At 43.8% G+C, this 15,213-nt stretch overlaps 1 protein-coding gene across 1 annotated transcript; it reads right to left on the reverse strand.

Moving 5' to 3' along the window:
- Nucleotides 1–657: 657 nt before the first annotated feature.
- bace1 (beta-secretase 1) lies at nt 658–14,658 on the reverse strand. The gene is made up of 9 exons (XM_062552915.1): nt 13,724–14,658; nt 11,291–11,379; nt 10,747–10,963; nt 10,512–10,649; nt 10,154–10,288; nt 9,794–9,895; nt 8,930–9,079; nt 2,546–2,714; nt 658–2,133 (listed from the first exon to the last, which is right to left on the reverse strand). The coding sequence occupies exons 1-9, from the start codon at nt 14,015–14,017 to the stop codon at nt 1,889–1,891; spliced, it is 1,539 nt and encodes a 512-aa protein (XP_062408899.1). The 5' UTR covers nt 14,018–14,658; the 3' UTR covers nt 658–1,888.
- Nucleotides 14,659–15,213: the final 555 nt, after the last annotated feature.

Raw genomic sequence — 15,213 nt, forward strand, 5'->3', positions numbered from 1 at the left:
CCCTAATTTAGGCCTAGCCTACCCATAGATCTGTTCTTTTTGGTAGAAACCATAGACTAGACCAGTCTATGGTAGAAACTGCACACAATGATACGATTCAATAGGTTGATATTTAATAGGCTTTCGTTTTAATTTAGGATTGGCCTAAACATGAAAATGTTTGGGACTATTGCGTAACTCCTAATAGGCTACAACATCACCCCAAAAAGCGGAACACTGAAAATTATGTTTTACTCCATAATTCAGTGCACATAGTTTATCATCTTAGCACATGTTTGGTGTGAACTTTACTGTTCAGGTGAAGTATAATGAGACAGGTGGCATACAGGAAAGTCCTGGGGACCTCTCATGGCACAAAAGTATATTACACCCTTTATAATCCTTACAGCAGAGACACCACTCTGCTATAATTTGGCAATAGCCTAAATGTCATTCCTGTGCTGAGTTTATACTGTAGGCTAGCTACTACTCGTCCTTGCGCTTTCTTTTTTAAACCTTTAAAGGCACTTCTTTTGTAGTGTGCCATTGTATTCACCAAACGAACCACTTCATTGAATAAACTGAAAACATTTGGCATTATAAAGATTTTGGCATTTAGTAAATATGTAAATATTAGCCTATATAATTACATGATCCTAAAGAACAAGACACCTCATGGATAGGTACAATAGTTACTTTATTGATTGGGCCATCATTTTAAATAATTTACATCAGTCAGAAGACAATATAGAGTCAATACATATACTTTCACATCCATCGCTGACATGTGCTGCCCTGGCCTGGTCCTCTAACAAGCATTTGCTTTCCTCAGTGACTTTGTAGAAACCAAGCAGAGTGTGGAGGAAGCATTTTAAAACGAGGTGGTGCATTTCGCTACGTTTAGCTCCCAGGCGTGAGTCACCCTACAACTCTGCTCCAGTGTTAGCACTGCCCATGCCAATGGGGACACATAAGAAGCCGGAATGTTCTCTGAGGACCATCAACGAGCTGATCCAAAATTCGCTCTATATAATCATGTGTCTTCCCTCACCAATAGGAGGTGATTTTCTTATAGTGTCAGTGAACTCAGCTGACAAAGGACAGTTAATGTGAATTCTGGTTTTGCATATTTTGACAATTATGTATGTATGGACAATCAGACAGCGGCGTTTTGGTGAGTGTGTGTGTGACTGAATGCATGCGTTTGCATATAAGCAATGTCCCACATTAATAAACGTGATATGTTAAGCAGACAAATATTAAATCTTGTCGAAGAACCATTAAAAAAGTGTCATTAATTCTGTTAAATACACATACTTCAGTACTTTGATGCATAAACTTACAAAGCCAGCAGCAGGATCCCTTCCTATACCATGTGTTACTTTATATTGTAAGTTGTCTGAATATGTGGTCACATCAGCAGGTAAATTTAAATTAGCACTTGATATGAAATTTGTAAGAGGCTGGTATCATATCACAAAAAAAACTATTCAGCTTTCTTCACTATTCATTCAGTTATTTCTGAAGGTCCCCTGATCTGGATATGTTGTCTCTCATGCCACACACTCATGTTGTACAGTCACAAACACACAAAAACAGTTATACACACTGTCTACACATAAGCACTCTCCCTCACTGACAGCTGCAATGTCAGACATCAGCACTTTGATGTCTGTGTGACAGATTTAAACTCGACAAATAGAGGAAACACTCCCTCCATTTGTGTATGTGCGTGTGTGTGTGTGTGTGTGTTTGTGTGTGTATATGTGCATGTGTGTTTGTGTCCATTGTGACACAACACAACGTTTCCATTTTGCGTTAATATTTGTGTGGCCGTTCTCAGGCACACAACATTGATACTCCTTAATTGTGATATGTGACATTTTCCCATATCAAATTTAAACATGGGTTACTTGAGAAGGGAAATGTCGTCTGCAAAGTCACCACCAGTGAGCGGGCGCAGGCACCGGGCAAAGCGCCACTGGCACACCATCAGGCACAAGGGCAGCATGAACAGGGCACAGATGCCCGCCATGATGTAGGCGATGGTCATGAGGGTGGACTCGTCCGTCTGTGGGATGTTATAGCCGCAGTCCTCAAGGTCAAAGCCATGGAAGGGGCCCTCCACTGAGGCCGTCCGGAACTCGTCGTGCACTAAAGTGGGAGACATGGAGAGAGGAGATGAATCATCACAACTAACATGAGGGTTTCTGCTGAATTAACTACACGACTGATATACAGAGAGGGAACAAAACAAAACACCAAAATACAATTGAAACAGTCGCAAACTTGCAAAACTAGATTGGATCATGTGTGGCACCAAATCAAATACAATGCAAGTCAATGGCAGAGTACTGTACGGCTACATTAAAGACAACCTGACTCCTACAGAATTACACATAGCTCATTTAAGTGACTAACAACAGACAGAACCCCAACAAAACCCACAAGCAAATCAGCAATTCCATTAACAAACATAGAGGAACATACTTGACACGGTGTAGCACTGCAATAGGCTTATACAAATGATCATGACAAACAATTCTCTTTGCCCTTTATGCCTCACCATGGCAAGTGCTGACAGCGAAGCCGATGCGCTTGTTTTGGCGGTCGAACACTACGTAGAAGCCCTCCATGATGACGGCACCCATGACGGTACCCGTGCTGGACTGGGACACGGCAAACTTGTAGCAGTCCTCCGCCGAGGCCACGTCCTCTACAGGCCGCAGGTACTGCTGCAGAGGGGACAGGGGACAGAGCAGAGTATGTCAGTGGGCACAGAGTCACAGGCCCCTTCTCAACCTCTCTCCTCGATCCTCCGGCTCAAATACCCACTGATCTAGATAAAGAATGATGGGGCGGCAACAATGGGAAAGTCTGTCCAGTGTTCAGTGGGAACGAGCCGGAGGACTGAGGAAGGAAGGAAGGGAGGATAGATCAAAGGACGAATGAGAAGAGCCCATATAGAGTCACTCTGTCTGTCAACTCTCAGAGGAATCAGAGCACCCTCTACAGGTTACTAAGAGAAGTGAATAAAAATACTTATTCAGAAATCTCCACCACGACACATTTTAAAACATATTATATTCATTGTCTTGAAAATGGAAAAGATTACATGTCTACTGCAACCATATCCAACAGAGTTCTTGAGAACATATAAGTTAAAGTACCTTCAACAGACAAAAAAAACATAGAAACAAAGCAAAATATAGCTGCAAGCAGCAATGTGGGGGCCAAGCAGGCAGGACAAAAAGGCCAGAGTTGCCACGGTAACTCAATGTTGCTACGTCAGGTATGTAGTTTTAAGCAGTCACAAGAATTTTGATGTCAAACAACCCAAGATTGGCCGAGAAGCGAGCTCACTTCCTGTTCGGCGGCTTCGCCGTCAATTTCGATTGGCTGTTGCGGGTGAACGGTTTAAGATATCGATCCGAAAAGCAGTGCCTATGTTAAACTCGGGCTGAAGATCATCCCTGTGAAGTTTCGTGCAGATCGGATACATTTTGTGACCTGTGGAAATGTTTAAGGGATTTTGATTAAATCCAATATGGCGGCCGAATCCAAAAGGTTGATGTCACAAATTGAGCTGGGTCATTCTCAGGTCCTCCCACAGTATAACCAGACACCAGTAGAAAGTTTAAATTCAAAACACATCAACAGCTAAAGGCCAAAATGCCTTTTTTCTAATTACGGCGCCCCCTAGAGGTCAAAGGTCACCAAATTTCTTCAGCCTCCTCCTGATGGGGTCCTGAGTCAATCTACAAAGTTTGGTTCTGATGCGTGCAAGGGTTGCTGAAATATCAGCCCACTTCCTGTTTAGCAGCTTCGCAGCGAGTTTTGATTGGCTGTTTTGAGCGAACGGTAAAAGTTCCGAAGATGAAAAGCACGAGCTGTATTTGTCTTGGTCTGAAGATGCTCTGTGTCAAATTTGGTGAAAATCAGAGAAAAATTGTGACCTCCAATACATTTTAAGTGTTTTTGATAAAATCCAAAATGGCGGAAAATCCATCATGGCGGAAAATGACGTCACAGGGTGCGTTGAACTCGGGCTGGTCCAAGGATTACAAAGATACCTGGTTTTTGAAAATTGGCCCAAGACTTCAAAAGTTACGTGCGTGAAAGCAAGTCCAACTTTGACCTGTTGGTGGCGCTAGAGAGTTCGAGGTGCCGACATGAAATTTGGTGACATGAATAATGGGACTGTCCCTAATCAGTGTGCCAAATTTCACAACTTTCCCGTATTCGGTTCTATGGGCTGCCATTGACTTCAATGGCAGAATCATAATAATAACAATAAATATAGCTGCAAGCAGCAATGTGGGGGCCAAGCAGGCAGGACAAAAAGGCCAGAGTTGCCACGGTAACTCAATGTTGCTACGTCAGGAATGTAGTTTTAAGCAGTCACAAGAATTTTGATGTCAAACAACCCAAGATTGGCTGAGAAGCGAGCTCACTTCCTGTTCGGCGGCTTCGCCGTCAATTTCGATTGGCTGTTGCGGGCGAACGGTTTAAGATATCCTTCCGAAAAGCAAGGCCTATGTTACACTCGGGCTGAAGATCATCCCTGTGAAGTTTCGTGCAGATCGGATAAATTTTGCGACCTGTGGAAATGTTTAAGGTATTTTGATTAAATCCAATATGGCGGCCGAATCAAAAAGGTTGATGTCACAAATTGAGCTGGGTCAGCCTAAGGACTTCCCACAGTATAACCAGACACCAGTAGCCAGTTTAAATTCCAAACAAATCAACAGCTACAGGCCAAAATGCCTTTTTGCTAATTACGGCGCCCTCTAGAGGTCAAAGGTCACCAAATTTTTTAAGCCTCCTCCTGATGGGGTCCTGAGTCCATGTACTAAGATTGGCTTTGATGCATTCAAGGGTTGCTGAGATATGAGCCCACTTCCTGTTTGGCGGCTTCGTTGCGAGTTTCGATTGGATGTTATTGGCCAACGGTATAAGTTCCGAAGACGAAAAGCACGAGCTGAATTATTCTTGGTCTGAAGATGCTTTGTGTCAAATTTGGTGAAAATCAGAGAAAAATTGTGACCTCCAATACATTTTAAGTGTTTTTGATAAAATCCAAAATGGCGGAAAATCCATCATGGCGGAAAATGACGTCATAGGGTGCGTTGAACTCGGGATGGTCCAAGGATTACAAAAATACCTGGTTTTTGAAAATTGGCCCAAGGGTTCAAAAGTAACGTGCGTGAACGCAAGTCCAACTTTGACCTGTTGGTGGCGCTAGAGGGCTTGAGCTGCAGACATGACACTTGGTCAAAAGAATATTCAGACTGTCTTTAATCAGTGTGCCAAAATTCACAAAATCTGAGAAGTCGGTTCTATGGGCTGCCATTGACTTCAATGGCAGAATCATAATAATAACAATAATAAGAACAAATAGAAACACAATGGGTGCCTTCGCAGCTTCGCTGCTTGGCCCCCAAATATAGCTGCAAGCAGCAATGTGGGGGCCAAGCAGGCAGGTCAAAAGGCCAGAGTTGCCACGGTAACTCAATGCTGTTCAGTCAGGTATATAGTTTTAAGCAGTCACAAGAATTTTGATGTCAAACAACCCAAGATTGGCCGAGATGCAAGCCCACTTCCTGTTCGGCGGCTTCGCCGCTATTTTCGATTGGCTGTTGCGGGAGAACGGTTTATGACATCATTACGAAAACCAAGGCCTATATTAGGCTCGGGCTGAAAATCATCCGTGTGAAGTTTCGTGCAGATCGGATAAACTTAGCGACCTGTGGAAATGTTTAGGGGGTTTTGATTAAATCCAATATGGCGGCCGAATCAAATAGGTTGATGTCACAAATTGAGCTGGGTCAGCCTAAGGACCTCCCACAGTATAACCAGACACCAGTAGCAAGTTTAAATTCCAAACAAATCAACAGCTACAGGCCAAAATGTCTTTTTACTAATTGCAGCGCCCCCTAGAGGTCAAAGGTCACCAAATTTCTTGAGCCTCCTCCTGATGGGGTCTTGAGTCCATGCACCAAGTTTGATTTTGATGCGTGCAAGGGTTGCTGAAATATGAGCCCACTTCCTGTTTGGCGGCTTCGCCGTGAATTTCGATTGGCTGTCACAGGCCAACGGTTAAAGTTCCGAAGACAAAAAGCACGAGCTGAATAGACCATGGTCTGAGGATGCTCTGTGTCAAGTTTGGTGTCGATCGGACAAAATTTGTGACCCCTGATACATTTTGAGTGTTTTTGACAAAATCCAAAATGGCGGGAAATCCATCATGGCGGAAAATGACGTCATAGGGTGCGTTGAACTCAGGCAGGTCCAAGAAATTCAACGATACCTGGTTTTTGACAATTGGCCCAAGGGTTCAAAAGTTACGTGCGTGAACGCACGTCCAACTTTGACCTGTTGGTGGCGTTAGAGAGTTCGAGGTGCCGACATGAAATTTGGTGACATGAATAATGGGACTGTCCCTAATCAGTGTGCCAAATTTCACAACTTTTCACCAGTCGGTTCTATGGGCTGCCATTGACTCCCATGGCGGAAGCATAATAATAAGAAAACTAACAAACACAATGGGGTCCTCGCAGCTTCGCTGCTTGGCCCCCAAATATAGCTGCAAGCAGCAATGTGGGGGCCAAGCAGGCAAGTCAAAAGGCCAGAGTTGCCACGGTAACTCAATGCCGTTACGTCAGGTATGTAGTTTTAATCAGTCACAAGAGTTTTGATGTCAAACAACCCAAGATTGGCCGAGATGCAATCCCACTTCCTGTTTGGCGGCTTCGCCGCTATTTTCGATTGGCTGTTGCGGGAGAATGGTTTAAGACATCATTACGAAAACCAAGGCCTATATTAGGCTCGGGCTGAAGATCATCCGTGTGAAGTTTCGTGCAGATCGGATAAACTTTGTGACCTGTGGAAATGTTTAGGGGGTTTTGATTAAATCCAATATGGCGGCCGAATCAAATAGGTTGATGTCACAAATTGAGCTGGGTCAGCCTAAGGACCTCCCACAGTATAACCAGACACCAGTAGCAAGTTTAAATTCCAAACACATCAACAGCTACAGGCCAAAATGCCTTTTTGCTAATTGCAGCGCCCCCTATAGGTCAAAGGTCACCAAATTTCTTGAGCCTCCTCCTGATGGGGTCTTGAGTCCATATATCAAGTTTAGTTTTGATGCGTGCAAGGGTTGATGAAATATGAGCCCACTTCCTGTTTGACGGCTTCGCCGCGAGTTTCGATTGGCTGTTATGGGCCAACGGTACAAGTTCCGAAGACAAAAAGCACGAGCTGAATTCGTCTTTGTCTGAAGATAATTTGTGTCAAGTTTGGTGTCGATCGGACAAAATTTGTGACCCCTGATACATTTGAAGTGTTTTTGACAAAATTCAAAATGGCGGAAAATCCATCATGGCGGAAAATGACGTCACAGGGTGCGTTGAACTCGGGCTGGTCCAAGGATTACAAAGATACCTGGTTTTTGAAAATTGGCCCAAGGGTTCAAAAGTTAAGTGCGTGAACGCATGTCCAACTTTGACCTGTTGGTGGCGCTAGAGAGTTTGAGGTGCTGACATGAAATTTGGTGATTTGAATAATGGGACTGTCCCTAATCAGTGTGCCAAATTACACAACTTTCCCGTAGTCGGTTCTATGGGCTGCCATTGGTTTCAATGCACAGATGAATAATAATAATAATAGTAAGAAAACTAACAAACACAATGGGGTCCTCGCAGCTTCGCTGCTTGGCCCCCAATAAGAACAAATATAGCTGCAAGCAGCAATGTGGGGGCCAAGCAGGCAGGACAAAAAGGCCAGAGTTGCCACGGTAACTCAATGTTGCTACGTCAGGTATGTAGTTTTAAGCAGTCACAAGAATTTTGATGTCAAACAACCCAAGAGTGGCCGAGAAGCCAGCTCACTTCCTCTTCGGCGGCTTCGTCGTCAATTTTGATTGGCTGTTGCGGGTGAACGGTTTAAGATATCGTTCCGAAAAGCAAGGCCTATGTTAAACTCGGGCTGAAGATCATCCCTGTGAAGTTTCGTGCAGATCGGATAAATTTTGTGACCTGTGGAAATGTTTAAGGGATTTTGATTAAATCCAATATGGCGGCCGAATTAAATATGATGATGTCACAAATTGAGCTGGGTTATCCTAAGGACCTTCAACAGTATAACCAGGCACCAGTAGCAAGTTTTAATTTCAAACACATCAACAGCTACGGGCCAAAATGCCTTTTTGCTAATTGCAGCGCCCCCTAGAGGTCAAAGGTCACCAAATTTCTTGAGCCTCCTTCTTATGGGCTCCTGAGTCCATGTACCAAGTTTGGTTTTGATGTGTGTAAGGGTTGCTGAGATATGAGCCCACTTCCTGTTTGGCGGCTTCATTGCGAAGTTTGATTGGCTGTTATGGGCCAACGGTAAAAGTTCCGAAGATGAAAAGCACGAGCTAAATTAGTCTTGGTCTGAAGATGCTCTGTGTCAAATTTGGTGAAAATCAGAGAAAAATTGTGACCTCCAATACATTTTAAGTGTTTTTGATAAAATCCAAAATGGCGGAAAATCCATCATGGCGGAAAATGACGTCATAGGGTGCGTTGAACTCGGACTGGTCCAAGGATTCTATAGATACCTGATTTGTGAAAATTGGACCAACGGGTCAATAGTTACATGTGTGAACGCACGTCCAACTTTGACCTGTTGGTGGCGCTAGAGGGCTTAAGCTGCAGACATGAAACTTGGTGTGAAGAATATTCAGACTGTCCTTAATCAGTGTGCCAAATTTCACAACTTTCCCGTAGTCGGTTCTATGGGCTGCCATTGGTTTCAATGCACAGAGGAATAATAATAGTTTATAATAATAATAAGAAAACTAACAAACACAATGGGGTCCTCGCAGCTTCGCTGCTTGGCCCCCAAATAGAAACACAATGGGGTCCTCGCAGCTTCGCTGCTTGGCCCCCAATAACATCGTCTTTACCTGTGGCAGGATGGAGATACGGAAGGACTGGTTGCGGTTTTCACTCATCAGGTACAAAGAGATGACGGGAAAGATGTGCCAGGGGGTAGTGCCCGCCTGCCAGCACACCAGCTGATCTCCTAGCCAGAAGCCTGGGGGGAATTGCTCAGTCTGCAGGGGAGAAGAGAAAGAGGCATCTTACAGTTTCATTTCATTAGCATTAAGATGAAGGTATTTGTCCAAAGCCATTTGCAAAACATACTGTATAACACAATGAAATACACCTTTACAAAGTAGAATACAAGGCAGAGTAATAAAGCATTAAGTATATGGTAATATAACATCATATACCCATAATAACATTTATGTATAATCCTAATAAAAATTACCATGCTTTAATCCATACATTACATCCAACAGGTTCTATTTTTGTTGAAGACATTATCCTTATATAAGGATAATGTCATCCATTCTAATGCTTTCAAAAAGGTACAGATGCACAAAGCACAAATAGTGGTAATAATAGTATAACTAATTACTCTGTAATTTCCCTTAGGGATGAATAAAGTATATATATATCTATCTATCTATCTAATAGTAATGTGTAAACTTATATGTCAACAAAAGTTGGTGATAGCTGATAGGAGATAGAAGTAGCTTGCAGCTGAATCAATGAGCAGTCTGTGTCTTCAACAATCTGTGCCTCTGTATGTCAATGGTTAAACAATAGAAGGACTGACTGACTGACTGACTGACAGACACAGAGACACTACTGTGCTACATGTGACCGTGACACTCTGCAGTGATGAGATAGCGCCACTACAGTACTCGTCTTTCTTTCATGCTGCACATGAGAGGGGACCAGAGGAGAACAGAAGGACTGACCGAGGACGCTGCTTCGATGGCTTTCACAGCGGCCTGGAAAACTTTGCGCGGGAGGCGCAGGTTTGTTGTGCCGCTGTCCACAATACTCTTGTCGTAATTATACTGCAGAGATATAACACCAGAGGAGAACAGAATTAAACAAACATACAAATCATATACATTAAATCAAACACATTAAACAATACAACAGGAACAACATAAGATATACAAAACATTTTTACAGACCCCTCTGATCTAACACACTACATTTTGAAAAAAGTATGATACATAAACAAGACAGTTATGAATAGATCATACATATTATTTAGAACTGTAAGTTTTAAAGCATCCCTAGCTGTGGAGTGAAAAAATGTAACAGACCTCTTTACAATCCATGTTGAGATCCTGTCCATTGACCTCAATGCGCACAATGATGACCTCATAATACCACTCCCGGCGAATAGGAGTGTACCACAGGTCTCCTACATACAAAGAAGGGTCTGTGCCACCAATGATCTATGGGAAGAACATATTAATATGCAGGTTAATAGCCTTGTTCATACGTCGAAAATTCCTTTAACAGTCACTAGACCCCAGTACATTTACAAAACTATATTTTCAGCATCCTCATCCTTTCTTTACTTTTTTTTAAACTATCAACAGTGGAACAAGGTGCAAGGTTTCTCTTCCTAAAATGGTGATCTATGGCTTCATTCTCCTTCTTCAGTCTCATTCTTACCATGCTTCCCCCTACAGTGGCCCTACCCAGGCTGTAATTCTGGGTGTATCCAACGCCACACAGCTGCAGGGAGAATAGGTCGGGTACGTTTGTCTGACGAACCAGTGAGTCAAAGAAGGGCTCCAGCGTCTCATCCGGCTGTAGTGGAAAACACGCACAAAAACAACCACTCCAATGAACCTTGGCTGCACTTAGTATTTGTATGCATTTGCTCGTTGTTTAAAACACAACTCACCCGTGCGATTTCAGCATAGGCCAGTCCCAGGATGCCTTCCCAGTTGGAGCCGTTGATGAAGAAGCGGTCTGACTGGGTGATGGCCGCGATGTTGGCTCTCAGTGAGGCGTTGGGCCCGTGGGGTATGGAGACCACGTCGGTGCCCAGCTCTCCCTCCCAGCGGCCCTGGGTGTAGGGAACATACACGCTGCGGTCGAGGTCTATGTACGAGGTGGACCTGGAACAAGAAGTGGAGGTTAAGTGCCATGGGCAGAGAACCCTTCTGATGTGTTTTTTTTACATTCAATTACAGCCATAACAGGATTGCAACAGAAACTAAAACTTTAATGATTTAGCAATCTAATTACACAATTTAATGGCCAGAGGTCTGCAGTATGTTGGTATATAATGATTAACTGGGTTAAATCTCTCATGGCTAAACAACTGGATTAAAGCTACCTGACATGCAATGCCAAGAAACAGTCCTCAACCATTATAGCTGTGCTACCTCTGCCCATGCAATACAGAGGTGACCAAAGAGCTTTTAACATGTGTGCTCACTCACAGCGAACGATGGTAGTATCTGGGGAGGAAGGGGTGAGGAGCTGCTCCGACTGCGAAATTACTGCTGCCCGTATCTACCAGGATATTCAACTGCAAGAAAAAAGAAACACAAACATTCCAGGCTCTTTAGCGTAATCTAATATGATTTGCTACACCACACACTGTGAAGTGGAGGTGGATTCTAGTTACTGACACAGGAGATTAATGAACGATCACACATGGAGCACAAGCCACGAGCAGAGCATCATGGGTAATCACGATCTATCTCAGACAGTGATTGATCATGAGAGTGATTTGAAACTGTGTTAATGGGAGATAATTAAATGTGAGCAAACACATATAACTCACTCTCAAATTGTGACTGTCAAGATTAAAAATGTATGTTTTTTTCTCTCTGAAATAGGTCCTTTTTTTTCAAGATTCTCTCCTCTTTATGTATGCCATCTATATTTGACGTGTTCCTGTAACCTCTTTGATTCCTTCCTAGAAACCTTAATTAGGTCTAACGCTTGCATATCTTAAAGCTATGGGTTTTAAAAAGACTAGTATGCTCTCCTTATCACTATCCAAAACACTATGCATAAGTATTGTGATTAATTGTCATACAGGTGTTAGAAATGATCTATGATAAATTCTCAGTGCAAGGTTTTGTGGCTCTTTTTAGGGTACCACTTGGCTTGGGTAAATATTTATCATATAGCCACACACATACAGTTATGTGTGTGTGTGTGTGTGTGTGTGTGTGTGTGTGTGTGTGTGTGTGTGTGTGTGTGTGTGTGTGTGTGCGCGTGTGCGTGCATGCGTGTCTGTATGGTCGGGTGGTCCTGTCCGTCTTTTGTAGCCCCAAGTAGCTTTCTGTGGTATTTAAAGAGCAGATTCATTATTGATTGGCCTCGTGCACCAGAGATTGGCCAAAAGTTGGACAGACTCCCTGACTGAGCAAAATGTGATCCTCATTCACCCTAACACCCAGTGAATGGGAGCGAGGGAGAGACAGTGCAGAGGTGGAGACAGAGAGAGTAACCTGAGAACAGTCAAGGGGGATGAGGAGAGAGAGACAGAGAGAGAAAGAGAGAGAGGGGGGGGGGGGGGCAAGGACAAGAGGAGCCAGTGGATTGCATACAGAGAACGGTGATGAGAAAGATAGGGAAAGAGAGAGAAAGAGAGGGAAAGAGAGATTGAAAGAGATGGAGACAGAGAGATCAAGATCAGCGAGATAGAGAGAGATCCAACAGAGCATCCTTTTAGGAAAACACTGAAAGTGCACTAGAACTTCAATGAAGGCTGACTTTCTGTGAAGTCCTTAACTGAATGAAGGCGGACTTTCTGTGAAGTCATTAACTGAACGAAGGCTGACTTTCTGCGAAGTCGTTAACTGAATTAAAGGAAATCCAAGGGCTGCTATGAGCCCAGATCTTCCCTTGTTTTCATGACGTATCACCAAAGGCAGGGAACCTCAAAACCAGGGACCTTGGGAGGCCGCTGTGGCTCGTCAGCATGGATGTTTGCCTCTTTCCCTCGCTTTCTGTGCCCCTGCCGTCCGGCCACGCAGTCTGCCGTCTGAGGGATAATACGCTGACTCCTCTTCATCGATCTGTCCTGCCTGCTTCCTGCTCTCGCCTGCTAAATCCGGGATGCAAAGCTGTATCCTGACACACACACACACACACACACACATACATACACACACATACACACACACACACACACACACACACACACACTCACAGACCTCTAACCTGCTACAAATCCACTGATATTTCCTCTCTCTGTCTCGTGCAACCTCCTTCCTCCTCTCTCCTTCTACGCTGTCAAAAATAAGAGCCCTCGCGCGGAAGTGTGCTCAGGTCATCTACGAGTTCTGGACACACAGCAAGCATATGACAAGAGGCAGGTGATCTGCTGATCTGCTGATGCGGGGGAAAATGAGCGGAGAAAATAACAATGGGAATATGAGCCGGGAGGTGCCGCGAATGGGCCAGTGCAATCCTAAGGAAAGTTGTATGGTGTGTACGGGATAAAGGCTAAAATTATGCAATAGCACACGTCACAGGCCAATGGTTGTTTCTGAGGACTGTAATAGCTGTGATTTCAAGGATTTCCCTGAGATGACAGGACTGCACACCAGTCCGAAAAAACAGTGGCAAACAGTTGGCATCATGAGGGAGGCTCAGTGTCTCAGCAGTGACTTTTGTCCTGTGCTAATCCCTGTGCCAGCCTGTACCCTGTCCTCCAGCTGCATCAAAGAAGGAAATCTCTCTCTCTCTCTCTCTCTCTCTCTCTCTCTCTCTCTCTAGTTTTGTTTATCAAGCAAGTGAGAACATGGGAAACCAGGGAAAACAATATCTAAACATTGCTGGAAATGTTGATGCCTTTTGCTTTTGGTTGTATCAGATCTTACAAGGATGAGAAGAAACATTGCAAATATTCCTACCTTTTGAGCTGGGTTACCTACAGCCATCTCGACGTAGTAACCCTGTCCAGATTTCCCTCGGAGGTTGTCTATCATGTCCACAAAATTGATGCCACTGGCGGCTCGCCTTTTTCGTGTCGCCCTTGGACCGGGCAGCCGAACCGCAGGCTGTGCTTCAGAGAGGGGGCCTTGCCGCAGGGGAATACGAATAGCCATCGACTCCGAGCGCTGCGGGCCAATTTCGGAGCAGGTCGCCACCGAAAGGCCCGCTATAGTCCAAAGACACAGCATCCAAAGTGGACAAACCGTCTCCATTTCCGAATGCAGTCGACTTTACTGTGGTGTTATGGTATAGATTTTCTTGTATTTCGGCTTTAGTGTGCTTGCCTCTTCTCACCATTGGTTTCCAGTCACAATGCGTGTGTTCATCGTAAGATCCATTTCGGGAACTGTAAGGAAGCCGTTGTATCGAGTGTTGGCTATATTAAGCTGTTTTTCATTGCACTGTTGTCGCCGTAATTCGCCATCATTCGCAACACAACACATAACGGAGCGTTTAAGAGCAGGTCCTCTATGTTATCGGTACTGTCACCTTCGCCTCCTTAGTGGGAAGTTTAAAAATAGAAACAGGTTACCGCATTTGATGTCTCAATGCCAAAAACCAAGTTATCTAATAGGACTGCTAATTTCGAAGAAAACCAATGGTAAACAACAACGTCGATGAAATCCATCAAATTACTGCACGAAACTATATGCCATCTAACGATCTGGCTACCAGAAATGACTACCCTTACTGCAAAACAAAAACAATTCCTGACAGTGACAATCAAATCTCAATCGCTGTCCTCGAATCCGTTCCTCTCCCGAGCATCCGTGCACGTTCATCGTGCGTAACCTTCCATAATCCGCATCCCTCAGCTGTTAAACGCTGCCTACCTCCGCCTCCTCCATCTTTTCCTTGCATCCGCGGAAACTGAGCGCATCTCGATAAAACCCTTTAGTGAGGGAAAATGTGAGGCGGAATGGATTGTGGGTACAGTAGTCTGCCAACTCACTTCACTTCACTCACTCACTCACATGAAACAAACAAATAAAACGTTACATTCACATGTGAAAGCTTTATTGAAATTCAGTTTATTTACAGTTGCCACAGTATGCTTTGCAAAGCTGTCAATATATGGTTATCATTTATTTTTGGGCCAAATGGGAGTAAAAACATGAACTTCCTTAAAGAGTTTCTGTTTATGATGATAATTATTATTATGGTATTTATATTTGGTCTATTAATGCATGTTTTATTGTTTAGACCATATGACTTTATTATACATTGTTAATTTACTGTAAAGTTTATTGATGTCTCTGTCAAGTTGCTTTGGACAAAAGCATCCGTTAAGAATAATAAACATAAACATCTATTAATGAATCCCAAAAGTGCCCACAGGGGTAGTGCCATGAACTCCCAGGAAACATTTATGAGGTGTGACTTCTTCATCCCAGGTGTCCCTTGTCAA

This window comes from Sardina pilchardus, chromosome 13 (genome assembly GCF_963854185.1).
Source record: "Sardina pilchardus chromosome 13, fSarPil1.1, whole genome shotgun sequence".
NCBI classification, from domain to species: domain Eukaryota; kingdom Metazoa; phylum Chordata; class Actinopteri; order Clupeiformes; family Clupeidae; genus Sardina; species Sardina pilchardus.